The sequence below is a fragment of the Gossypium hirsutum genome, chromosome A07 (genome assembly GCF_007990345.1).
Source record: "Gossypium hirsutum isolate 1008001.06 chromosome A07, Gossypium_hirsutum_v2.1, whole genome shotgun sequence".
Lineage (NCBI taxonomy): Eukaryota > Viridiplantae > Streptophyta > Magnoliopsida > Malvales > Malvaceae > Gossypium > Gossypium hirsutum.
The window spans coordinates 11289213-11316466 of NC_053430.1; the positions used below are offsets into that span (position 1 = coordinate 11289213).

General features: G+C 33.2%; 1 protein-coding gene and 1 long non-coding RNA gene across 2 annotated transcripts; one reads left to right on the forward strand and one right to left on the reverse strand.

The window, feature by feature from the left end:
* Positions 1–10072: 10072 nt before the first annotated feature.
* LOC107936611 (uncharacterized) lies at positions 10073–11235 on the forward strand. Its single transcript, XR_001694434.2, has 2 exons — positions 10073–10575; positions 10873–11235. It is a non-coding gene; the product is annotated as an uncharacterized lncRNA (long non-coding RNA).
* Positions 11236–23500: 12265 nt separating this feature from the next.
* LOC107936623 (putative transcription factor bHLH086) lies at positions 23501–25867 on the reverse strand. The gene is made up of 5 exons (XM_016869381.2): positions 25327–25867; positions 25146–25247; positions 24428–24493; positions 24248–24313; positions 23501–23886 (listed from the first exon to the last, which is right to left on the reverse strand). Exons 1-5 carry the CDS (start codon positions 25855–25857, stop codon positions 23767–23769), a joined length of 885 nt encoding a protein of 294 aa, XP_016724870.1. The 5' UTR covers positions 25858–25867; the 3' UTR covers positions 23501–23766.
* Between the last annotated feature and the right edge of the window lie 1387 nt (positions 25868–27254).

A 27254-nucleotide genomic window follows, 5' to 3' on the forward strand; every position in this document is an offset into this window, starting at 1 on the left:
TGAAGTTGCAGTGGAGCAGGTTGAAGTTACCAATTTTATCTCCTTTGAGTTTCAGCGGAGTAGAATGAAGCTATGAATCTCTTCTCCTTGAAACTACATTGGAGTAAATTGAAATTGCAATCCTTATCTCTCTGAAGTTGTAGTAGAGTAGGATAAAAATACACAAACCTTATCTCCTTGAAGTTGCAGTGGAGCAGGTTAAAGTTACCAATTCTTATCTCCTTGAAGTTCCAGCGGAGTAAATCGAAACTACAAATCTCTTCTCCTTGAGATTACATTGGAGCAGACCGAAGCCACAATCCTTATCTCTCTAAAGTTACATTAGAGCAGGATAAATATACATAAACGTTCTCTCCCTGAAGTTGTAGTGGAGTAGGTTAAAGTTACCAATTCTTATCTCCTTTAAGTTCCAACGGAGTAGATTGAAGCTACAAATCTCTTCTAATTGAAACTATATTGGAGTAAATCAAAGCTACAAGTCTCTTCCTGAAGTTACGGTGGGACTACTTGAAGAAGAGGAGCACCAAAGAAGTCAAGATTCGGGAAGACCGGGAAAAATGGGCCCTTTTTGAAGTCTTTGCTCCATTCTCGTTACATGACAACAAGCAAAGAGGGGCAGCTGTAAGGCCCAATTTTTGCCCGGCCGGCTATAAACCAAAAAATTATAATAAAAATAAACATTAAATAAAATCCAAATATTTAAACAGTCCAAAATACATTAGCCTATTATAAGCCCAATCTAAACTCAAACGACCCAAATGAATTAAAACCAAAGAGCCCAAATTAGCCCTAAACCCAAACAAGCCCAAATTAGCCCTAAACCCAAACAAACCCTAACCCAAATAAACCTGGCCCAAATGGCCCAAAACCAAAACACTCTCAGGAACCCTAGGGTTCCCATGCACCGTAAGAACCATCAACAGCCCCAACGCCGCTCGTGCCTTTATGTCACCGCCACGTATGGCCTCCGTACTCTCCGAACGCCTCCACATCCTCCGTACCTGTAAACCAATGCAAAAAGGACAGCAACAAAGGGACGAAAACAAGCAGCAAAGAAAAATTGATTGTATATTTTCTTTTTTCTTTCAACTATAAAGTCCGAAACCAATATTTTGTAATATTTTTACAGAGAAATAGCAATCGAAAACAAAAATAATATTGGCAAGGAAAGGTGATCTTTTTTTATTTCCTTTTGCGAGTTTATTCCAGACATAGTGCATATATATACATATATATAAAAAAACACGTTTCTTCTTACCTTCTTTAGGTCGGGAAAGTCGGAACCGAAGGGTTCCTTTGGCTCTCTCCAATTTTCTAGAGGGTTTTTTGCGTGTTTGAGGCTCAGATCTGAGGTGAGGAGAGCGAAGGGATTAAAAGGGACCAGACCAGAGGGCGCGAGAAAGAATTTGAGAACTCTCAAAATTTTTAAACAAAATGAAAGGAGAAATATTTTTTTTTTCTAAATTCAGCTATTTATATAGGGTTCAAAATGGCGCCATTTTGGACTTAAGCACCAGTTGCCAAAACGACATCGTTTTGCTTAAGGACCCGAAACTCGACCCGAATGCGGCCAGGATCCACGTGTTTTGGCCTTGATGGGCTATTTGCATATCCAGCCCTTCTGCCTTTGCTGAGGTTTTCAATCTGGTCATTGTACCCTTTTTATTTTTACAAATTTGGCCCTTCAATTTTGTTTCATTTTTTATTTAGTCCGTCATCTTGCCGAGTGAAACGCTGCGCATAAGGGTCAAGATTAATTTCCTGATCAGTCCTTTGGCTTCTTTCGCGCGTTCACTTAGATTTGGATCTGTGTTTCATTAATTTTACAATTTTTTTTGATTCATGCCCTAATTTTGTTCTGATTCGCAATCTAATCCTTAACCTTTCATAACTTCCTCTTTTACTTTTTTTTCTCATGTTTAAAATTTTTTGATTTAATATTTTATTTATTTATTTCTTCAATCCTTTTTATGTTTAAAAATCATTTATTTATCTTCCTTTAGTATACTATTTCTTCGTTATTGTTGTTATTGTTGTTATTTATTTTGTTATTCCATTCGCTTTTGTGTTTATTTATCTTAATTGTTTATTATTTTAATATATTACAAAGTTTAGATTTCATCATTATTATTATTTATTACCTTATTATTATTATTACCCTTTTATTTTATTTTATTTTATATTTTTCTCTTATTTATTTGCTTATTTTTAAACTTTTTTCTTATCTTATTATTTAAACTTTTTATTAATTTTCATTTATTCACTTATGGCCTCTTATTAGCCTTTTTTTATATATTTATCTGTTTTATCAATTATTCTTTTTGCTCTTGCTATTGTTGTTTATATCATCGCGTTTATTACCCTATTATGCATATGTATACTACGAATTTGTGTTACATTAATCTTTACCCAAATGCGTAAAAAAAGAATTTTCAAAAATAAGGCGATGTTTCAAATTTTGGAAATATGAGAAAATCATACCCTAACTTATGGGGTCTCGATTTTTCTTGTTAAACCTAAATATCCAAATATCCTTTTAAATTTCAAAATATATGATTTTTAAATAAAAATAAAGGCAATATTTCGTGTTTGAAAATTTGAGATATCGTGCCCTAATATACTGGGTTTCGATTTTTCTTGTTTGACCCAAATGATCGAATATCTTTTTAAAATTAAAATGCATGAATTTTGGAAATCAAAGACAAGCTTATTTTCGAGGGTTTAAATTGTCGTGTCCTAACGTACTGAATGTGACATTTTATTACTACAAGACAAGAAGGTCTTTAGCATCCGCTTCGATTTATCCAAGCATTTTTGTTTAATCAACATTAATAAAAAGAGGGATCGTATTTTAAATTCCTTTTGAATTTTCAACTTTTGACATCAAGACATTAATTAATCAATTAGGTACCAATTTTGAGCATTACGAGGGTGCTAATCCTTCCTTGTACGTAACCGACTCCCGAACCCATTTTCTCGAATTTCGTAGACCAAAATTGCTATTTTAGTAAAACAAACATTTTATTAAAACAATCAAATTACGAGGTGGTCCGATCACACCTAAACAAAAAAGATTGGTGGCGACCCCTTGTTCATTTTCATTTTCAAAATCAAAGTCGACGACTCGTCTTTTTCAAAATAAATAGTTTCGACAATAACTTAACACAAATTATATTAGCTGAAATTTCTTCTTCTTTTTTTTTTTAAAAAAATATGTATATATACTTATCATTATTAGATTTGAGTTGTAAAAATAAATGTGCAAATATCACCTAAAGTAAATATTTCATCTAGAAAATAAAATAAAAGAATTATGAAAATACGTATGCCATATATAGTTTAATGGGAGTTATACGGGCAAATTATATAAAGTCAAAATGACGTGAACTTCACTATGAACTCGTAGAAACTTGTGCTGATAACGTGTTATAAAAAAAACAATAATAATAAGTAAAAAGTGGATGAAAAATAGGGGAGAATTTTCTTTGTTTAATTTTCACTTACAAGGTGCTATTTATAAGTTCCTTTACATTCAATTAGTAAATATACTACATTCAATAAATTAAGTTTTCTTAATTACTCCATTTAATGGTCTCCTAATTATAAATGAAGTAAAGAGTTTTATCTCATTACTTTAATATGTTTAAAGGGGTTATAGACATCCATTTAATGTATTTACAATAATATATATATTATAGACAGTGAGCGATCGCTTATTTCAAATATGAATTAAATAAAAAAAGATAGTGATAAATTAATCTTGTAAATAAACTCAATCTACAAAAAGTGATAATATTTTAAAGAATTTAATGGGTTAAAATGTGATTTTAAAATGTTAAAATTTATTTATTAATTTTTTTAGAATTATTTTCTCTTAAAATGATAATGTAATTTTCAGGATAAAAGTGAAAAAAATTATTTTTAATATAAAAATGTTTTATTTAATAATGAAAATTTTATAAAAATAAACACGTTTAGAAGATTTTAATATATATCAAGTATGGTAAAGTAACTTTTTCCAATGTCATAATTTAATTAAAGTTCTTTTTGGGAATGTGTAAACCGGGTTTAATGGGATTAGGCATGTGATTTCCTATCCTTCTAGTGTCACGGACCTGGAGTTTTCCCACCCATCCGTGCGGCCTTAGGCAGTTTCTTGGCTTAAAAACGCCTAAGTCAACCTAACTTCCACCGATAATGGATTCAACCGTAAAAACGCCTAAGTCAGCTCAACTCGCAACAATAAAGGATTCAACAGAATTCCCTTAAAGTTTTCATGAAGAACAGCGGAAGAACGAATTAAGAGCGATCTTTGAAAGATGAACAAAAGCAAGAACGCTTGAGAGAAAAGTTTGAGTAAATGCTCTCAATTCTTATTCATAAAGAATAATGAAACAATTCAGGAGTGAGTACAAATGAGGGGGAGGCTCTCTATTTATAGTTCAGCTCCCCCAAAACCGATGGCTACAATTAAAAGCTGTATTCAATTAGGACTCTAACTTTACAGAATTAGAAGCTGTGTACAATTAGAACTTCTAAGACTACTTAGTCCTATCTTCATTATCGGGCCCATCAGGCTTCAATGTGACAGGCATGTCCAACAGCTCTTTGAATCGGGCCAGTTCTCGTAGGCCAAATGATCCCCATCTGAGCAACAGACCTCCATTGGATGCATTTGGTGCGCTTGTCACGGGCTTTGAACTGCGGTCCGTGACATTCTCCCCCACCCATTCTCGCAACGCCCTCGTTGCGACTTCTGAATGGCACTGACTTGATTCGCCTCGGTCTCGTCTCGTCGCCTTAGCCTTTCCCTTTCTTTGGGATTCTTGCCTCGGCTTCTATCGCTTCTTAACTCGAGCCGTCCTGCTCGTCGCATTTACTCTGGTCAACTGTCCCACATGCATCGCTTCTTTTCCTTTAAAGTCTGATGCACTACCTACCTTTCCCATAGGTGGAAGCCTTGTCGATGACTCGGCTAACTCTGATACTTCACTCAACTTGAGCCTCATTGGTCCCAGCTTCACTGTTTTCATCGCAACTTTATCCGCTAAGTTAGATGACAAACTCACCTCTTCCTTGGGTGGAAGCCCCTTCGACGACTCACCAAGCTCAGACGTTGCGTTTCTTTCGACTCCGGCTTGCTTTGGACAGTTCCGCAACTCATGCGGACCACGGCACAAGAAGCACTTAACTTGCTTCTTTTTGCTCCTCTTTGCCGTCTTGGCTTTGGCTTTTCCCTTGCTCGAACCAAGCTTCTTGGGCTCATTGTCTGCTCCATCGTTCCCCTCGATGACAGACTTCTTCGGACACTTCCGCAACCTATGCAGACCATGACACAAGAAGCACTCCACTGGCTTCTTCTCGCTTTCGGCCTCCTTGGCTTCGACACCCCTTGCGCTCGAACCAAGTACCAAGGCCTTACCCACCGGCTTCTCCTTAAGCGCGGATTTCTTCAAACATTTTTTCAACATGTGTGGACCGTCGCAGAGAAAGCATTTTAGCTTGTCCCTTTTCCTCTTGGGTTTCTTCTTCCCAACTCGTGGTTTCCCATTACCACCATTGTCGCCGTTGTCATTGCCATTAACTCTATCTTCCTTGTGATCCATTTCACATACGCCCCTTCCATCAGACTTGGAAAACCCAAGCTTGTCTTTCCCTAGACCAAGCTTCACCACGGACTCAACTACCGTCATGGCTTCCGACAGTTTTTGGACACCTCTTTGTTCCACCTCCTGTCTGACCCACGGCTTCAATCCCTTTTGAAAAGCAAGCAATGCTTCTTCATCGGTCACATCTGAAATTTGGAGCATGAGTTCCTTGAACTCTTGAACATACTCCCTCACTGTGCTCCGTTGCATTATCTCTTGCAACTTTGCCCGAGCTTCTTCCTCGGCAAATTCTGGGTAAAACTGTCCCTTCAACTCGCATTGGAACTCTTGCCACGTCCCAATCTCACCTTGCCTTTTATCTGTGGTCCTACCTCGCCACCATAAAAGCGCAATGTCAGTAAGAAATATTGAAGCAGTGTTTACCTTAACCGCATCCTCCATGATGCTTTTGGCACGGAAGTAGTTTTCCATCCTCCACAAGAAATTGTCCACATCACATGCAGACCTTGTCCCCACAAACTCTTTCGGCTTTGGGACATCCTCATTACTGAGTGCTGCATTTGCCACTCCTTTCCCCACGGCTGCTTGACACAAGGACAGCTCTCCCTCGAGCTCCTCTATTCTTGTGCTCAAAGCCTTCGTCGTGGCTATTGTTTCCTCCTTCAAAGCCATCATCATGGCCTCGAGAGCATCATTCCTTTCCGACAGCTTATCCCTGTGTAAATTAAACAACTCGTTTACCTTGTCCATGGTGGAATCAAGAGACATCTTTACATAGTCTCTAGACTGCTCCTCCCAGTTTGTTATGCGATCCTCGACCCCATCGAGTGCCTCCTTTACATCCGCCATGGATCCCTCGAGTTTACCCACACGTTCCTCTACTGCCGATATTGTCTCCCTCAAAGACTTCCTTGCCCACCTTTTTTCAAACTCTTCTTTCGACATCCCAACGGTGCCTTTGAACCAACAACTCGAATATTACTTGGTTCAAACCTTGGCTCGGATACCACTTGTGATGGACCTGGAGTTTTCCCACCCATCCGTGCGGCCTTAGGCAGTTTTTTGGCTTAAAAACGCCTAAGTCAGCCTAACTTCCACCGATAATGGATTCAACCGTAAAAACGCCTAAGTCAGCTCAACTCGCAACAATAAAGGATTCAACAGAATTCCCTTAAAGTTTTTACGAAGAACAGCGGAAGAACGAATTAAGAACGATCTTTGAAAGATGAACAAAAGCAAGAACGCTTGAGAGAAAAGTTTGAGTAAATGCTCTCAATTCTTATTCACAAAGAATAATGAAACAATTCAGGAGTGAGTACAAATGAGGGGGAGGCTCTCTATTTATAGTTGAGCTCCCCCAAAACCGATGGCTACAATTAAAAGCTGTATTCAATTAGGACTCTAACTTTACAGAATTAGAAGCTGTGTACAATTAAAACTTCTAAGACTAATTAGTCCTATCTTCATTATCGGGCCCATCAGGCTTCAATGTGACAGGCCTGTCCAACAGCTCTTTGAATCGGGCCAGTTCTCGTAGGCCAAATGATCCCCATCTGAGCAACAGACCTCCATTGGATGCATTTGGTGCGCTTGTCACGGGCTTTGAACTGCGGTCCGTGACACTAGTAGCTAGCCCGTCAGCCACTTCAATTCTGAAAGATTGGGAAATTTTTTAATTAACACAATTATTAATTGATTTTATTATCTCAAATAATATTAAACTATTTTGGATATTCATTTCGGCAAAGCAAATGCAACATAATTGTACGGTCTCAAAATTACTGCAAAATAATGCTACAAAATTGCATATGACTTAACAAAATGCTGGAATCATTGATCACTTTAATATTAAAAATTGATATTGTTATATTCCATATAGCGGACCCTATAACTTACTAATGGCTAGTCCGTGAATTTTAATCTAGCGAACTATACACCTCCTCATCTACAGTCAATTCGTAAACCTCAATCTGACGAACTATACATCTCTACTAACGTTAAGGTTAGATGAGGATAATGTGAAAAATAAGAGCAATTAATTGTTAGTCACCCTAACATGTCCCATCATAGGACATCACATCACCATCGTTGTCAAGGGTATCAAATTAAACTTTCACGTCAACAATCTTAAGACATATAGCCAAATTTGTCCTTCACTATAAAAAAATCCATGCAAATAGCTCACAAGCTAACACAATCCACCTAACCTCCCATCTCTCCCGAGAGAATTGAGATTTCTTCCCAACTTATGTTTCTTCTTTCTTCTTTCTTCACTGTACCCTTACCTTCTTCCCTTTGTTCACCTCACTAGTTAACAATTGGTGTGGTAGCATGGACAGACATGGCGTATCTAGGTACCAATGGTCTTTATAGTATTCAATTTGATCCTTTTAATGATAAGTTACAAACCCCGTTGGTCATAGCACCGAAAGAAATATGAAGTAGACTAGAAAATTGAACCAGAATCCATTGCATACTGGCCAACAATATCCCCCATAAACCCAAACCAACCAACAAAATCCATACCACTAGTTTTATCAATATCCTTATGGTATTATAACTCTCTGTCGAAACCATTTTTTATTTTTGAAAAAAGGGAATCGACTTTAAAACAAAGTGTGGAGTCGCCACAAATCCTTTTTTTTAGGTGTGATTAGATCACCTAATAAAATATTTTATTTTATGTAAATCAATTTTGGCCTACGAAATTTAAGAAAATGGGTTCGGGAGCCGGTTACGTACGAGGAAGAATTAGCACTTTCGCTATGCCCAAAATTGGTACCAATTTGATTAAATAATATCCTTATGTCTAAGATTTTAAAAAAATATTTTGAAATACGATTTCTTCTAAAACATTTGAATGACTCACATTGGACGTTAGAATTCTCTTGTTTTGAAGGAGTATAGTATCACATCCAGCACGTTAGGACATGATCCTTTAAACCCTTGAAACCACGATCAATTCTTGATTTCCAAAAGCTCATACATTTGAAAATTATAAAAGGATATTCAACTATTTGGTCCAACGAAAAACCGAAACCCAACACGTTAGGGCACAATTTCTCGGATTTCTAAACATAGAACACTGCCTTATTTTAAAATTTAGAAAACACGGGCGAAATTTTAAAGGGATATTTGATTATTTTGGACAAACGGAGAATCGAAACCCAGCACGTTAGGGCACGATTTTCCAAATTTCCAAACGTTAAATATTGCCTTTGTTTTGGGAGATTTTCAAATAAACAATTGTAAAACCAGCTCAAAACGCATTAGTTTGACTTGAAATAAAATGGAATAATTAACTTTAGATCAATAAGTTGAAAATTACAATGCAACACTTGTGAATGAAAGGTAAAATTATAAACATGGAACAATATACACGAATAGTATACTATACTTAGTGAATGAAAATAGTATAAACAATAAAACAAATTAACAAATATATAGTAGCAATGAGCACACATCCTATTTTAAAAAACATTAATAATCAAAATAATGGAAATTAAAATATAACTAATCAAAGAAACATACTAGAATAAAATATAACAAATTTCTAAACATAGATGAATAACAATTGAAATGATGGTACAAAAGATTAATAAACAGCATATAATAATATATAAAATAGTATGAAAATTAAAACACAACACCTAATATACAAAACAATATGGACACTAAGAGCCAATATGATACAAAACAATTTAAGAACTATATGAAAAATTTACAAAAGAATAACACATGCTAGAATTTGAAATAATTTACATGTAAAAAAAAACTAATACTATATGAATGATTATTCAAATAGCTATTATGAAAGAAAAAGTCTTAAGCAAATAATGTACAAAATATTTTTAAAAATGAAAAATCTATTTAAAGTTGATGATATACATATAATGGAAAAAAATAATTTAAATAATATATAAAAGATAATAATATATGAAAGGGTTTTAAACAATGAAAGTATATAATAACACATTTTTTAAGGAATGAACTATATACATAATAGATTTGGAAAGAAATATATACTTAGATAGATTTTTAAATATATATATATACATATATATACATATATACATACATAAAACAACATGGAATTGATAATAGAATAAAGCTAATTTTAACATAAGCTATATATATATAATATAAAGGTAATTTAAAATAAATATTACACAATATTTTATGACAATATAATATAAAAGAGAATTTTAAAACAATAATTTTAGAATTTGAGCAAATAAATAAAAGAAATAAACAAAGTGAAATTATTATAGCAATTCCAAATGTATATTTAAATAAATCTTTAAAGACGAATACTAAATGAATTTTTTTTTAAAAAAATAATGAATTACACATATTGAAGTGAAAAACAACTTAATTGAAATAAAATTAAACTAACAGAGATAATTAATAAATAAAATATATCATTGAAACTGACATAAGGACTAAAATGCAATGCGCGCGAATGCACGAGGATCAAAGGAAATATTCCAAATTCCAAAACGCAGCGTTTAGGCATGGACCTAATTGGATTTATGCGCAAATTACAGAGATTAATAAAAAAATCCAAGAAAAACAAATAAGACTCAATTGAATGACCACGTGAAAATGAGGGACCAACTGCGCAAATGTTCCCTTTAAGCAGAACGCGTGGATCCTCCTGGGTAATTGGATCGGGTCGGATCAGGCATGGCCTATACGGCACTGTTCTGTAGCCCTGGAAACTGGCTTAAAACGACACCATTTTTGCTCCTTTATAAAGGCTAAAATCAGGCCTATTTGGCCAAATCAACCCTAGTCCCTTTCTTTCTCATTTGGCAAACCCTAAATCCCTTACTTCAACCACCAATTTACCTCCACAAACAACAACCTGTGCATTCAAGTTTGAAAGGATAGGTTTTCAGCCTTGAGATCCCCTTTCGGTTTCGATTTCAACGAAGCAAAAGGAATCTATTGGCATATTCGCAAGGTAAGAGTTCTCTTTCTCTTTTTTCCTTTGTTTACAAACGCAATGATGAAAGATCAAAGGAAATAAATCGCAAGAAAATGAAAAAACTTAAAGAAAATTAAAACAGAAATCACCTTTAAAATCTTTGTTGGTTTTCTTTGTATTCAATTTGCATTCGTAATCCCATTTACAGTATATAATCGGCCTTTTTATAGCCGAACCAAGAGAAAAGGGAAAAGGGAAAAAAATAATAAAAATGTAAATACAAATTTTCTTTTTCTATTATTGCTTTGCTGTGTTATTTTGTTCTTCTCGCAGGTTCTATGGATGCAGGAGGTGCTGTACGGAGGAAGAGGCCCTGGTGACGTGGAGGTCGTGCGTGGGAAACCACTCGTGGGAGCCCGATCCCCTGGCTGGCTGCGACGCTAGCATGTTCCAAAAACCTTTGGGGTTTCTGGTACTTTCAAACTGTTGGGCCCCTTTTGGCCATTTGGGATTGTTTTAGCAGTGGGCTGTTGTAAACTGGGTTAAGGATTAAGTTGGAGGGCTTTGGGTGTAATGGGATTTTGAGTTAGGGTCTAGGCCAATAATTTTAGGCTTTATTTTGGGGTTTCAATTGGGTCTCGATTAATATTTTGTATTTTCGGACTGTGAACATTTTATTGTTTTTGGGTTTTTTTTATTTTTTTTGTTTTATTTTAGCTTTGGTTCTGGTATAAGCCCGGGCGAAATGGGCCTATTGCACTCTCAAAATCAACACCATGTTGAAGCATAAAAGACTCGGCCTAGGTGTGGTATTTGCAATTTCTACAACATTCCATTATGAGTTTCGAGCAGTCGGTGGACTTATTTATGAGTAGGTTACAATCTCCTGCTTATCTCATATCCATCAAGAAGTGCAAGGATAAACCTTTAAGAGATCTTGTGAAAAGGTTTAATGCAGCAACTATGGTTGCAAAAGATGTCCCTTAAGAATTCATTGTTCAAGCTTTCATGTTTGGAACAATTCACCAATTTTTGAAATATAACTTAATTGATAAGTCCCTAGCCAACTTGTTAGCATTATACAAGAAGACTCATGTCTTCGTTGAAAATGATGAATTAGAAAAAACTAAGTTGCAAGTGCAGCGAACTAGTGCACTAACCTTAGGAAACTACCATTATTCTCAAAGAAGTAGACCCCTATTGCATGATAGAGTTGGGAGAACTTGCTCTTAACATTTGTACTTGCGGGGGAGAGGGGGATGGAGGGTAACAGGGATATCTTTCCAGTGACTCTCGAGGCTACCAATGATAGATTAGGACAGATAGAGGTTATCAACAAAGTCAGAAAGGACAACAAAGGGCATTGCATAATCAATTTTAGTCCTACCATGACTTGACAACGACTCCAGTGCAAATTTTAAGTCAAATAGAGAATCAGGAAATCTTGAAACCTTCACCTCATTTTAGACCTAACACTCATAGAGACAATTCAACGGATGTATGTGGTTTCCACCATGACAAAAGGCATACAACAAATGATTGTATTCATTTGAGAAATGGTATTGAGTTTACAGTTAACAGAGAAAAATTGCCACGGTTTGTTGTTAGACAAGGGCAACCTTATGGTCGTAGAAATAAAGACGATAATGCTTTTAATTCACAATGATTAGATAAAGGAAAAGGCAAGCAGGTCCCAATAGAGGCGATTAATGTAATAATTAACATTAGTGAAAAATGTGCTAGATCTAATACTAAAAGGAAAGCTTATTTGCATAGTGTGATGTCCGTGATTACGTCAACAAAGAAACCTCGATAGGTACAACTGTAAAGAGTTCAATTCTCAAATCCTGATGAAACAAATTTGAATGATCCAGATGGTAATGATTCATTAGTGGTTTCAGCAATGATTGCGGGGTTTGAGGTCAAGAGAATTTTGGATTGATACTAGAAGTGTTGTTGAAGTTCTCAATTCTTTTAATCAATACACGACATGTGTATCTAAATATTAAAAATGATAAAAGATTTATTGGGAATCCAACCAACACATAATAACACACCTCACGTTTCACAAACTTCATCATTGAACTCAAATAAACTGGCATGTAAAAATTATTATTTCTCCTACATAAATTTAATTATTTTGAAAGTTTCAATTATTCAAAATTCAAATTATAAATTCAAAAAATATATATTAAGTGTCGTAATCATTTTTTTGAAAAACGGGAATCGACTTGGATTTTGAAAATGAAAGAACGGGAGTCGCCACCAATCCCTTTTTGATGAGGTGTGATTGGATCACCTTAAATTAATCATTTTAATAAAAGTTAAGATTTACTAAAACGATAACTTTTGGTCTATGAAATTCAGAAAACGAGTTCGAGAGTCGGTTACGCACGAGGAAGGATTAGCACCCTCGATACGCCCAAAATTGGTATCTAGTTGATTAATTAGTGTCTTAGTGTCGAAAATTTAACAACTTGAAAGAATTTTGAAATACGATCCTTCTTTATAAAAAAGCTCAAGTGTTAAAGACTTTCTCGTCTCAAAATATAAAATGTCACATCCAGTAAGTTAGGACACGACATCTTGAATTTTCGAAAACGAGCTTGCCTTTTATATAAAATTTGCGTATTTTACTTTATTAAAAGGGTATTCGATTATTTAGAGTAAACGAGAGAAATCGAAACCCAGTAAGTTAGGGTACGTTTTCTCGAATTCTCAAACGCCGAATATCGCCTTTATTTTAAAACAAATTCTTATTTCAAGGTGACAAAATGTCATACCCGGTAAGTTAGGGCACAACACTTCGCATCTTCGAGAATAAGCATTTTTCAAAACTCGTATAGCGATTTAAAAGAGTATTCCGTTATTTAGGTTAAATGAGAAAAATCGAAACCCAGTAAGTTAGGGCACGATTGTCTCGAATTACCAAATACGAAATATCACTTTTATGAAGGAATTATTTTAAGGTATTGAGTGAAAAATATGATGTGATTTATTGTAAAACATAAAACCAAATCATGGTGCTAATACACAATAATAAGTGCGGCAGTATCAATAACAATGATATAAGAGCGATTATAAAAAGATGAAAGCAAGGCTAACAATATAAAAATATAAAACACAAGCATAAGGCAAATGAAATGATCGAATAAAAATAAATAAAGCATCGCAAAATAAAAATGACAAGGATAATGAAAACGATAACAAAAATAATAATATAAATGATAAAAGCATAAACGATAATAATATATATGGTATTAAAATATATACGTAATAATAGAAACAAAAGTATATATAATATCAAAAATATATGTACGGGATACATATGTGAAATAAGCACATAATAGTTATAAAAATATACATAATAGAATATATGAATAATATGATGTTTACAATATATATATATATAAAAACATAATAAAAAATTATGTGCATGATATAATATTAATATACATGATATAGTTTAAAATATAAAAATAAGGTAATATGAGAAATAAAAATATATAAATGATATAGTATTAAGGTATATATATAACAATAAAAATACAATATTAAAATATATATACAAGTAATATAAAAAATGTATCCGTATGTGTATACATAATAAAATGCAATATTTAAAATATTTACATAGTATATACATGCTTAAAATGATAATAATGTTTAAAAAAATAAATATTAATGATATTACCTAGATATATACATATATATTAAAATGAATACATGATGATATTAAAAGTATGTACACAATATATGATATATCAACAATTTATATATATATAATATTTATAAAAATATACAAGGTATAATGTTAATATGTATATGTATAATATAGAGTATGATATAGTATTTGAATGTGTGTACATAAAATACATATTAGGAATAATAATATAAAAGAAACTATAAGAATATATATATATAAAAGTATTGATTAAAATTAAAACGTCTAAATAATAGTAAAATATGCCAATAATAATACAAAAATAGAATAATAAATAATATTAAAATAATAAAGGGTAAAAATAATATAGAAACCGTATTAAATATGAGAAAGGGACTAAATTTGAAGCAAATATTAAGTCTTGGGGCCGATTTAAAAAACTAATAAAGAGAAAGAGACTAATTTGAAAGCGCAAATAACATACGGGGTCCAAAAGGAAATTTTCCCTTCCCCCCAAAACGCTGAGCTTTAATCGGGACCAAAATGTAAACGAGATAAAATCAAAGGGGTGAATTTAAAAGCATAAAAAGCTTAATTGTAAAATTATAAAAAATCGGAGGGGTCAAAAGCGCAAATAACCCCTCCGCTTCAAAACACGCGGATCCAAGGCCGGAAGGGTCGGGTCGGCCCGCTCCACCCCAAAACGACGCCGTTTTGCGCCTTGGGGGGGAGGGCCAAAACGGTGCCGTTTCAAAGGCTTATAAAAGCCAATTTTTTTTTGAAAATTTCATTCTTTCTGCGTTTGAGGAAAAAAAAAAGGGAAAAGGGGGGTTTTCTTCTCTAGGGAAGACCTAGAACCGGCCAAGGGTTCGGCCATCGCCCCGCCGTGGCTCCACCATGCGCCGCCGTCGGTGGCCGGAAAAGGTAATTTTTTTTTGAAATTATTTTGTTATTTATTTTTATATATTTGTATATAAATAGAAGTAGAAAAGGAAATAAATAAATAAAAATAAAATAAAAAAATAAAATAAATAAAAAGGATTGACGGGATCACCTTTTTCTTCCGATTTTGCTTTTTTTTTTTTTGTTATTCTCTATTCTATGCGTTTGAATCAATGTTTTGCCTTTAAAATCTAGTGCTATATTGCTCAAGATTGTCTCAAAAGAAAAAAAAAAGATCCCCGAAAGGATTTCTGTTTTTGGCTTTTAAAGCCTTTTACATTATTATTTTTTATGCTGTCTTTTCCGTTTAATGCTTTGCAGGTGCAGCTTGGGCGGTGGATTTGACGAGGGCGGTGCTGCAGGCGTCGTCAGAGGCAAGTGGGGGCAAAAGGGGGGTTGACCGACGGCTAGGGTTTTGTTTTCCTTTTTTCTTTTCTTTTTTTTTGTATTGGGCTGTGCTATTGGGTTTAAGGGTTATTTGATTTTGGGTCTGTTTTGAAATTGGGTTTGGGGTTAATGGGTTTTTAGCGGGTCCGCAAATTGGGCTTGTACATTAGGCTTAAAATGAGAACACCTATACTGCGAATTCTTCACTAGGCTCGTGAAGGTCATTTTATAACCTTCACTCGTCTAAGGGTGCAATTGTTATACTCTATATAATGGACCTTAAAGCTTATCGATGGTTAGTCTATGAACCTCAACCTGGTGAACTATGCATCTCCTCACTTGTGGTCAGTCCACAAACCTCAATTTGGCGAACTGTGTATCTCTGCTAACGCTAAGGCTATATGAAGACCACGTGGAAACTCAGAGTAATTAATTGTTAGTCATCCTAACATGTCTTATCCTAAAACATCACATCACTACCACTATCAAAAGTATCAAATCAGACTTCTATATCAACAATTTAAAGACATATAGCTAAATTTGTCCTCTACTGTAAAATAACAATGTGAATACCTCACAAACTGACACAACTCACCTAACCTCCCATCTCTCCTGAGAGAATTGAAGCGTCCTCCCAATTTCTGCTCCTTCATTCTTCACTGAAACCTTACCTTCTTCCCCTTGTTCACCTTACTAGTTAATAGATATAATATTTAAAAATTAAAATCAAATAAAATTTTAATTGGAATCAAATATCTGGAATTACAAAATCATTTATCCAAACCCTCAAGCCTGGAGTATCTCTTAATTGCATATTAAAAAGCCAAACATTCTTTAGATCACTTAATTTGCAATCAAAGGTTGTCAATATTTAGTACCCAAAAGAAATTGCCAATATCAAAATAATTAAGCTGCCTTGTGCTTAAAGTAATTTAATCGTTATGTTGTATTTGTATTATATTAAGCTGCCTTCTGTTTAAAGTAATTTAATCAAAAGTAATTGTGTCAGATTTTAGTGATTCAATTTAAGATCATTTATGTTTATGTTGTATTATATTTTAAATTATCTTATAACTTATTATAATAATTTAATTTACACAAAAATTGTATACTTTATTATTTTCATGTTTCGGAAGTATTATAAATTTGATTCACATTGATGGTATATAATTCTGCAAATATTAATGAATCATATGATAATATGTTATTAAAGATATAATATGTAGTTGTCTGATTTATTGACAGGTATAAAATTATATACTATTAAAACTAAATTTATATAAATTTTTGCATGTTAATACTTTATTTTATGTAGTTTTAATACTTTCATAAATGTTATATTCTAAACTTCAACTTATTATTATTTTTTAAAAAAATCATATTTTAGTAATGTAATATTTATAAATAAATAAAAAAAGCTTTCTTAGTGAGCCAATTTTGCCACGTGAGCATAAACTGCATACAATATAAGAATGTATATATTTGCCTTACAAAAAAGAATATGTATTTCAAAAAAAAGAAAAAGTGTATATTTAAAACAATAAGACAAAAAATTAAATGAAAAAAAAAATCAAAAGCTTAGTTCAATAATTATTTATATCAGCTTTGCTAACAACATTTTGATTGAGTGATAAGAATGATATGTTATTAAAAAAAAAAGAGTTGGATCTTAAATAATTCATTTCCTTTCACTAATTATTAAAAATTATTAATTATAATTATAAAGTCAGATGGTTTGTTGTGGAATTAATTGATGAAACCCAATGTGTATGTATGTTCAACATAATTCACTCACGAGACAGTTCCAAGTCAAAATTCCCACATCACACACGTTATAGTATATATTAAATATTAAACACTGAGTATTTCCCATACTAGTTGTTTTCCATGTTCCAAAGCTTGTTAAAATAAAATAAAATAAAAACAGCTTTGATTAATGTAAGCTTAATTTGTCTTCAAAGTTGTCAACATGCAATATATGTATATTTAAATTCGTCCATAAATCTGCCTTCAAATTGGACCACCATCAATTTATTGCAAGCTGCTATATAAGCTTCAACATTTATATTTTATAAAGTACAATAATTTGAGTCATTTCAATTTGTTGTTAATATTATCAAATATCCACCCTGCCATTCTCCAATGTCACATGATCCTTAAAATTTTCAATTATATGATGATTAAATGGAATATAATTTGAGCCATATTTTGTTGTGCCATAAAAAATTCCCATATCAGACCGCTCTATTTTCTTTTTAGATAAACTTGAGGTTGGGCTCCAGTTCCACCCCTCATAATTAATTTAACTTTTTGTGAATATTTAGAAAATTTCTAGATTTTAAATTTTGTGTCGAAATATTAATATTTTTTCTAAGTTCAAAGTATTTAAATTTCATTAATAATAAAATTGTTATACTTTCACATTTTGCAATGACATATGACAGAATATAAAACAATTTGGTAAAAATTCTTTGTTGAATGCAACTCACGAGTAATCCTTCATTAGATATCTTTTAAGATGCCCCTTCACCTAGAATATCTACAAATGACCCTCCACGAATCTCTCTCAAACCATCTTGGAACCACCCTAGAGACCCTTCATGGAGACCATTAAAGCATAATAACCTCGTACAACCTCAGTATGAAAAATATCAGAGCAATACTACATAGTACTATACATGGTGATAATTGACCTCAAACGGCCTTGCCACCCAGTTGGCTACATGGCATTACCAAACAAGGGCACCCTCTTATATATACCCTAGAGCATGAGAGACAAGGGATCCTTCTTTCTCCCTAAAAAAACTTTTAAGTGTTTCCCCCAATTATCTCCACCTTCCTCCTCTTTTGCCTTCTCCCTTCTCCTCCATCTTCAACCTTTAGCTCTTTGCCTATCACAAGTGAATCGACCCTTCAATCATCACCGCCTTCTCCTCTTTGTCTCTTCCTTGTTAAACACTTTTTTGATACAGTATTAACGGTGGGGATGGGGATAACACAGTTTGAACAGTGTCAAACAGATGTCTCATAAGAATTTTAGCCATCATTCCATTCAAGTCAAGACTCTCGTATTAATAAAAGTAAATAGTTTGGCACAACTAGAAATACATTTTGTAATTTGTACACGTTGATGGTCACTTACAACCAAATTATGCACTAACCCTAAATGAATCTGATAATAACATATCATTAAAAATAAAGTTAAGTGAATTTGATTTTGAAAATTTTTAATAATATGTGATACACTAACATGGTATAAAATTATACATTATAAATGTATTAAATAGAAAAATATATATATTATAAATTTGTTGAGAAAAGATGTTAAAAAGTCCCACGTTGTTGTATATGAAGATATGAAAATTAATTATATGGGTTTCAATTTTCTTTTTCATTTTGAACATTGGCAGAATATTACTTAATAATTTATGCTCCACTTTAAGTGGGATTAGCACGTGATTAATCCTTGTTTAAAAATTAAGATTTGGAGAAGATTCTTTAGATTTTCATGCATGAGACAATACATGGATTTATTCACATTAACGTTTTGTTCACAATTGGCCTTAAATTCAAAGGATAATCCTAATTCGAACTATTTAAACTCTAAATTTTAAATTTTAAATCTAAAGATTTCATCCAACATTATTAATTATAAGTCGGAATTTAACAAAATCAAAATTGAAAATTTTGATATACACATATATATTGGCTTGATTTGCAAGCAATTTAATTTACATCATCAACCATTTCTATAATATAGAATATTGTAGAAAATTATTCAGTCTGATAATTCACGTAATTTTATCATGTTGATAAAATTTAAATTAAATGTATTTATATTAGATGCACATTTGCATTCCACAATGCAACTTTTTACTATTAGATGCAATAAGGTAGTCAGGGTTGGTAGGTACCTCAGTCCTCTTAAAATAAATTTTTTTATTTAAATTCCTTTAAAGTTTATAAAAATTTAAATTATTAAAAGTAAAATTGTACTTTGACCCTCTAAAAAAGATAAAAATTTGATTTAGTCCTTTAAAAATTATAAAAATATAAATATTAAAATGGTTTGCATTTTTACTATCGTAAAAATATACAATTTAATTTCGACCCCTGAAAAAATTTTCTGACTTCACCCCTAATCGGATGTGTAGTTGGCTGATTAATTTCATGTAGGTGCCAGGACATGGAACTTATAGTGGTAAAAGTGTCACTAGGCTTTATACTAAGAGTTGGTTCTCATATTATCTCTTTTATTGAAAAATGGGCAAATTATTCTTTCTATGTTAGATCAAAGAGTAAACTAGTCATTCTGTTAAAAGTTCTATCCATTTCTACTACTAAAAAATAACCCACGTATGTCATAATGAGGTAAATATGACACGTCATGTGTAACTATTTGGTTATTCTATTGGTCCTGCCAATTTTAACAGTAAAAATGGATGAAATTTTTAACAGAAAGGACTAATTTACTCTTTGATCTAACGTACAAATACTAATTAATCCATTTTTTAGTAAAGGGGACTGTAACACCCTAAATTCGGCCTAGAAGTTTAAGTCGAATCTGGACAAGTTACACCAATGTATTGAAAACTTATTATAGAAATTATCCAGAAAACATTCAAAAATTTACTTGATTCGTTGCGGAAAATCTTTTCAGAGTTTAACGCAGAAAACTAAAATTCGTTTTGTCGACTTGAGTGATTTTATAGTTTCGCATTAAAAATTATCAGCATTGACGAATTTAGCAAAAACCAAGACGAGCTCAGAAACACACTACAAACCCAAAAGATCAAAAGCATTTTTACATTTTTGGAAAACGATCCGAGCTCCTACACGTCGTCCGGTCCTAAATCAGAGGCTTACCTGAACACACAAATACAAAACCAAAAGGTGAGCTATAAGGCCCAGTGTATAACCAACATTAATTACAATTAACAAAACATAATATACAAATCAGAATGACACAGAGAACTTAATAGCGAGTATAAGACCAGAACGAAACATACATGAATTTCACGGAGGTTGCCATCATGCTAATATAACAGAACAACACAAACCCACCAGAACAGGACAGAGCAGAACATGACAAAATAGAACAGAGCAGAGTAGAATGGAACAGAGCAAAACTGAACAGAACATAACAGAGCAGAGCAGAATTGAACAGAGTTACGCAGAGAATGCATGTTTATGCAGATGCGATAGTTTTCAAAACATATCAGAATGTAGATTTATCAGAAAACATCCTATCCAACTCCGATTAGAGCTGATCATGGGTTCGGCAGCCCGGTCCGACCTGGCCCGAAGGCCCGCTTGAAAAATAGGAGGGTTTGGGTAAAAATATAGGCCCGAAAAATGGGCTTAAGCAAAAAAAGAGGCCCGTTTAGAAAATGGGCCGGGCCTCAGGTAAGAGTTTTTTGGCCCGGCCCAAATTATATATTAATATATATTTTTATTTCATTTTTAATCATTTTTAATTTTTAATATAACCATTTTTTATTATATTTTTAATTTGTGTATTGTTTTAAGAATTGTTTTAGTATCATTTTTATTTGTTTTAATATTTGTTTTTATGTTTTTAAATATATTTGATTTATTATATTTTTAAATTTTTTTATTTAATGAAATAACAAAAAAAATTTAATATGGGCCGGGCAGGGCTCGGGCTTAGCAATTTTATTTCTGGCCAGGCTTGGACAAATTTTTAGGCCCATATTTCGGGCCGGGCGGGGCTCGAGCCTAGTAGACGGGCCTAAAATTTTGTCCAGGTCCGGCCCGAACTCGGCCCGGCCCGGCCCATGATCACCTCTAACTCAGATACACACCAAAATAGAGTTCCCCCCAGAACTCATCCAGCCAAATCACGGAAATAGATAACTGTGGATAGTGCCACCAGAATTTTGCAATTAAAGCTGCCATATCAAATACATGTGGTCAAGCCACTTTATTACAGCCAAGCTGCCAGAATAGAAACATGGTTAAACCACCAGATAATATAGATAATCAAACTTCCAAAAACTTCCTCCTTTTACATCATCCCAAGTCCCATGCAATGTGTCATGGCATGCATATACAGAAGCAGAGTGATAAGCATGTAAATCATGCTATCGTACAGTAACAAAGTCAATAGGCATGGGAGTTCATGCGTTATAAAGTAGATTTATCAAAACTTAACAAATAATATTAGATTTGTCATGAAGTCACATGCCTAGTTATAAATTAGAATCAGTACCAATCAATTTAACATATTTGGATATCATATGTTCTTAAGCAACAGAGTTACGTAAAGGCATACCTATAAAGTTAACAAAATACAGATCGTACCTAGATAATTCGCACACATTAGACAATAGCACACTACGTCCTGATAGGTCCTACTTACTTAGGTTCAAACATAGCAGACATACTTATAGATCACAAGTTGCTCATCATCAAATCATCAGATATCAAGTTATATAGCCTAATTTAGATCATACGGATCCTACAGTAGGCTTGCGTTTGTTTTGAACGACGCTTGTGGCCCGAGGGAAAAATTCCAAATCTTGGTCCATGCGACCGTACGCTTTCACACGGCTTGGATAACTAGCTCGTGTGCCTCCATACGGTCTAGCACAAGCTTGTGTGCTTGCCTGTGTGTCTCACACGTCCTGACATACGCCTATGTCACCTGCCCATATGGTCTTAATCTACAATCAGTGAGTTACACAGCCTGGACATATGCCCATGCCATTGGCTCGTGCGAACCCTCCATAACACATAACCACACACGGCTTGAGCACACGCCTGTATGCCAAGTCGTGTGCCTCCAATTTTCATGAACAGTGAGTTACACGACCTAGCACATGGCCGTGTAGCTCACACAACCTACCACACGGCCTGGTACACGGTCATGTGGTTCACACAACCTACCATACGGCCTGGCACATGACCATGTGGCATCGACAATCAATTTTTCGATGAATAAACTCGAAACGGAAGTTGGGTTATCAGTACCCACCAGATACGATTTTGACGTGAAAGTAACAGAGATAATTCTCATATCTAAAATAAAGTTACAGTAACCAAATCAGACAATCAAACCAGAACAAATCACTTGAATAACATCCAAACCAAATCTATGTCAAAAAACTTTCGACACAACACTCCAAATCGAAACTTACCAGTAACGAACAGCGGACACGCGATTCCTACATTGTTGAAGGAATGCTAGATGTCGCTCAAACCTCTCCTGATTCAAACAACCAAATAACAAAATCTCAAGGCCTTGCTATGGAATTCAAAGACCGACAAAAAACCACACACTAGCAACATAGGCAATTGGCTCTTACCGACGCTAAGAACGGAACCACGAGAAAAGGTCGAGCCCCGTACGAATTCACGCCCAATAGCAAAACAAAGGTAATTCGAAAGTAAAGAAAAACCAAAAAGAAAAGAAACAAAATGAAGGAAAAACGTTTTCTTTTTGTCCCAGAAACAAAGAGAAGGGAGTTACCAACCTCTTAATTAACTAAATTAAAAAAAAACTATATTGATTTACGGATTAGTATAAAAATATTCTCATTACGCACGCAGAGATTCAAACACAGAACCAAGGGGTATATAGAAGCTTAACCAGTGAACCAACAAACTTATTATTAATATCAGTTGACTGAATTTAACTTATAACTCACATGTCCAAAGATAGGGATTTAGTCAAAAGTAGCAAAATTTCAAGAGATAGTATTCAAACCCAGAACCTCACATACATAACTAGAACACTTAACCACTGAACCAAATAAATTTACTTATCAAAATTTTCTAAAATCTAAACTTAGGATCGAGAGATTTCTACTCTTGATCTCATAACTCAAATTCTTCTAACCCAATTTTTAGGATGTTACAGGACAAAATGTAATTTACCGCAAGAGCTTCCATGATACTTATACCAACTTGTAGAGTTTTTTTTTTCAAAAATTACATATATTTTTCATTGTAACAAAAAATCTAATATTCAAATTATCGATTTATTCAGATGTAAACAATTAGTACCTTACATATAAAAAGACAGATTTTCAGTGAAATGAAACTAAGATTATAAGTTGGAAATCTTAGCTCAAATTAGATAATTAAGAAATGAAAATATCTATTACAAGATCTTCAAAAGAAAAGAAAAATGATTTACTATACTATCTACTCAAGTTCTCCTTTTCTTTTTTGTTTAATTAAACACCAGTAACATTAAAAAAAAATGGCTTTTAGCTTGAATTTATATCTTTCTTTGATGATGAGAGTATAGCATCAATGGCTTCTCTAACTTGTGAAATATCAGGTGCTTTCCCTCCTTGAACTGGCCAAAATTCATCTGTTGCCAACACCTGCCCATCAGAGTTAACATTTACTTAATAAAAATATCTTAAAAATGATCATTTTTCAATTGCAGTTCAATTCTAAACAAAAGATTTCATTTACAGTATCATAAAATTTTTTAGATGTTAACTTTGCTAAACAATAAATGTTAATTCTATTCCAATTTAGCCTTATTTGATTCTTTTTAATAATATAAAGATAAAATTGATCCGTTGAATAATAGAGAGACTAATTTGATTAAATTCCTATAATAAACCTATCAGGTATATTCACCCATATATATCATAAAATAACAAAGCCTTTTGAGTAAAATTGCCATTTATGATAAGCCCTATATGATGAATAGAAAGCTGAAGATCTCCCTCTCACCTTCACTTGTAATTGAAGGAACTTGACATAGCTAATTGCTTTCTCCAGCATGGTTACTAGATCAACCTGTGGAGCAAACAAATTTATAAACATGCATATAATTAATTTCCAATTTTAACAAATAAGTACAATGGGAAAATATATATTTGTTTCAGTTGTAATTAATAATTAATTGCTTACCTTGGAACCATTAGGCACTAGTTCTTGTAGTATCTTCAACCGCTCACTGATCCTCTCACGTCGATTCTGTATATTTACATCAAAAGCAATTTCTCATAGTTAATTTTCCCTCTTGATTTTGGTTGTTTTCCTATTAATAAAAAAGGGTTAATTCAACATGACATCCTCAAATTATGGTTTATATTTTAAATTAATCCTTGAACTTCAATGCGTTGTAATTGAGTACTCAAAATATCATTATTGTATCAATCATATCTTTCTGTTAGCCTAACTATTAGCTTGGATATTAATTAATAGCTCAAATCTAATATGGAATATGTTTAAAACAAGTGAATCATATTATGAACATTTGCGTCCCTATTGCATGGAAAACTTGGAATTGACTTGTTAAAAAGAGAAGAAAAATTCTCTTGAATTTTATTGGTATTGTCTATTTTTTTAACCGGTTAGATCTAGAGAATTCATGTAGTAAATACACGTGTTTATAATTTAATTCACGTGCTCTACATGTACTCCATGTCAAATTTGGATTAGCATTTAATATCTAAATAGAAACTAAAGTGATAGAAAGACGTGATTGATACAATACTCTAATATGTAGATGACTTGATAGGAATGTTTTAGAGTTTGAGACCAATTTAGAATTTCGAGGGTAGTTTAGGGATTCTTAGTGGAATTATACCCTAAAAAAACAAGTTTCAATGCATGTAAAGCAAACCTTGGCTGCAATACTTTGAGGATCCTTTGAAGGACCGGACTTTGATTTAGCCCTCTTAGCTTCATTGCTACATTGTTTCTTCAAAGCTTGAGTGCTATCTCCCTAAAAAAAAAACACACAATTTTATCATATGAATTGTGTTTTAATTACTTGGATTGAAACGGAAAAGAAGAAATGGTACCGTATTCAGACGCTTAACGCCGGCAACTCCTGGTGACCGTAACTCCGGTATACTGTCAGCATCCATTGCTGATTCAGAGTATAACCAATCTCCATTGTTCTCTTTCGAGCTAAAATTGCTAGCTGTTTCAAAGCAACTAAAATCTTCCACCAAGCGAGGATCCCACATAGAATAATTATCTTTGTGACTTGCTCTTTTTAAGTAAGTACCGCTTCGTGGAGCCTTCTCGTTTTGTTCAAAGCTAAGAAGAGATCCATAATTAGTCCCATGATGATATTGATGAATGAAGTTGTCGTACATTGAACTGCCTTTGAAGTTTATCAATGAATGAACTTCCTCATGCGGTGGCCGGAATACGAAACTGTCGGAATCAATACTACGCGGAGAGGAAAATGAGGAAGAGCTAGTCATCGGAAAGTTGTTGACACCACCGCCAAGCTTTTTCAAGTGATCATCACCACCTTCATCAAAGTTTCCATTATTGAAAGCTGAGGTTTGAAGTGAGCAAATAGGGTCCTTGGCTAGTGCCATTATGATAGTGAAAAAAAAAAGGGGTTGAATGACAACTTCCCTAGAATGCCTATATATATATCTAAAAATTCAAACATATAAATTAAATATTAATTTCGGTCCATTCATCAAAAATCCTCCATCATGACTTGGATTTTGAATTAGTTTCCAAACTTTAAAATATTTTAATTAAGTCTATAAATTATTAATATATACATTAAGTCTTTCCATCAATCTAACAATTAGCTTGAACGTTAAATGCTATTCGAATTTGACATCAAGTATATTTAAGTACATGGATGAAATTGTATATAAAAATGCACCTACTGCATAAATAAATCAAACCTAACGTGTTAAAAAACTAAAAAGAAATAATCTTATTTTTTTATTGATATTATCTTTTTAACATGTTAGATACAAATTGTTTGTGTGATCAATACACGTGTTTACAATATAATTCACCTATATTAAATATGCCTAAATTCACAGCTAGACTAACAGAATGATCTGGTTAATATAATACTAATACTTTGAAGATTTAATTACAACGTTTTGAAATTTAATGACCAATTTAGAATAGAGCAATAATTTATGGACATTTTATGGAATTAACCTCTCTAAGATGGGTTTTAATGCAATACTTAAACTATAGATGGGAATCGAAAATACTTGGGTTTTTTTTTTCTCCTTATGGGAACAAGAAACACAGTATTAAATATTGCTGCAATTTCACAGATGTAATGAACTAGCAAATTATATACACATATATATAATATTATATAATATGATTGCATCGGGATTGTTAGCTGGCAGAGGTTGATCGAAGATTAAATGGAAAAACAAAGGTAGAAAAAGAAAATCGAATTAAAAAGCAGCATAAGGATCGGCGGAATTTTCTCCCTGCCCACGTCTCTCAGATTCCCCCCATATTTATTGTTATATGAACTATTTGCTTCATACACTTGAAGAAAATTTTAGCTTTTTGAGGTTGCTTCCTACGTTGTTTCACTTCTGCATGTGGGTTTTCTACTGGTTTTTTCATGGTGGCTTTGTAAGTCAAATCATGGCCATCTATTCTATTGTCTGGTACTTTAATTGATTATTTAGCATTGATCTGGTTCCAGTGTCTCAAGATTTTGTTCTTCTACATCTGGAGTTTTTTTTTAAGTAGAAATTAAGGGACACTAGTCGGTTGGGTTAAAAATCTAAAATCAAATTTAGTTGATTAATTCATACTTTAATTCGAACTGACTTAACATTCACCAATTCTATTGATTCTTTCTAAAGAAAAAGAAGTCAGTTTAATGAATTAAGTAGGTTAAATCGATTATCTTCCACTTATTTCCTTCCACCTACGTCTGGTTAAACACAAATTAAAGTTGATTGGGATTTTAATTTGAAATTATGTTATAAAATAA

What these genes read in the sequence shown, in the direction of transcription:
- LOC107936623 (XM_016869381.2), bottom strand. Translation starts at nt 25,857, where the DNA reads ATGGCACTAGCCAAGGACCCTATTTGCTCACTTCAAACCTCAGCTTTC. An exon ending in GCGTTAAGCGTCTGAATACG is followed by an intron (nt 25,248 to 25,326) that starts GTACCATTTCTT and finishes TTTTTTTTTTAG; the next exon opens with GGAGATAGCACTCAAGCTTT. An exon ending in TAGTGCCTAATGGTTCCAAG is followed by an intron (nt 24,314 to 24,427) that starts GTAAGCAATTAA and finishes TTTGCTCCACAG; the next exon opens with GTTGATCTAGTAACCATGCT.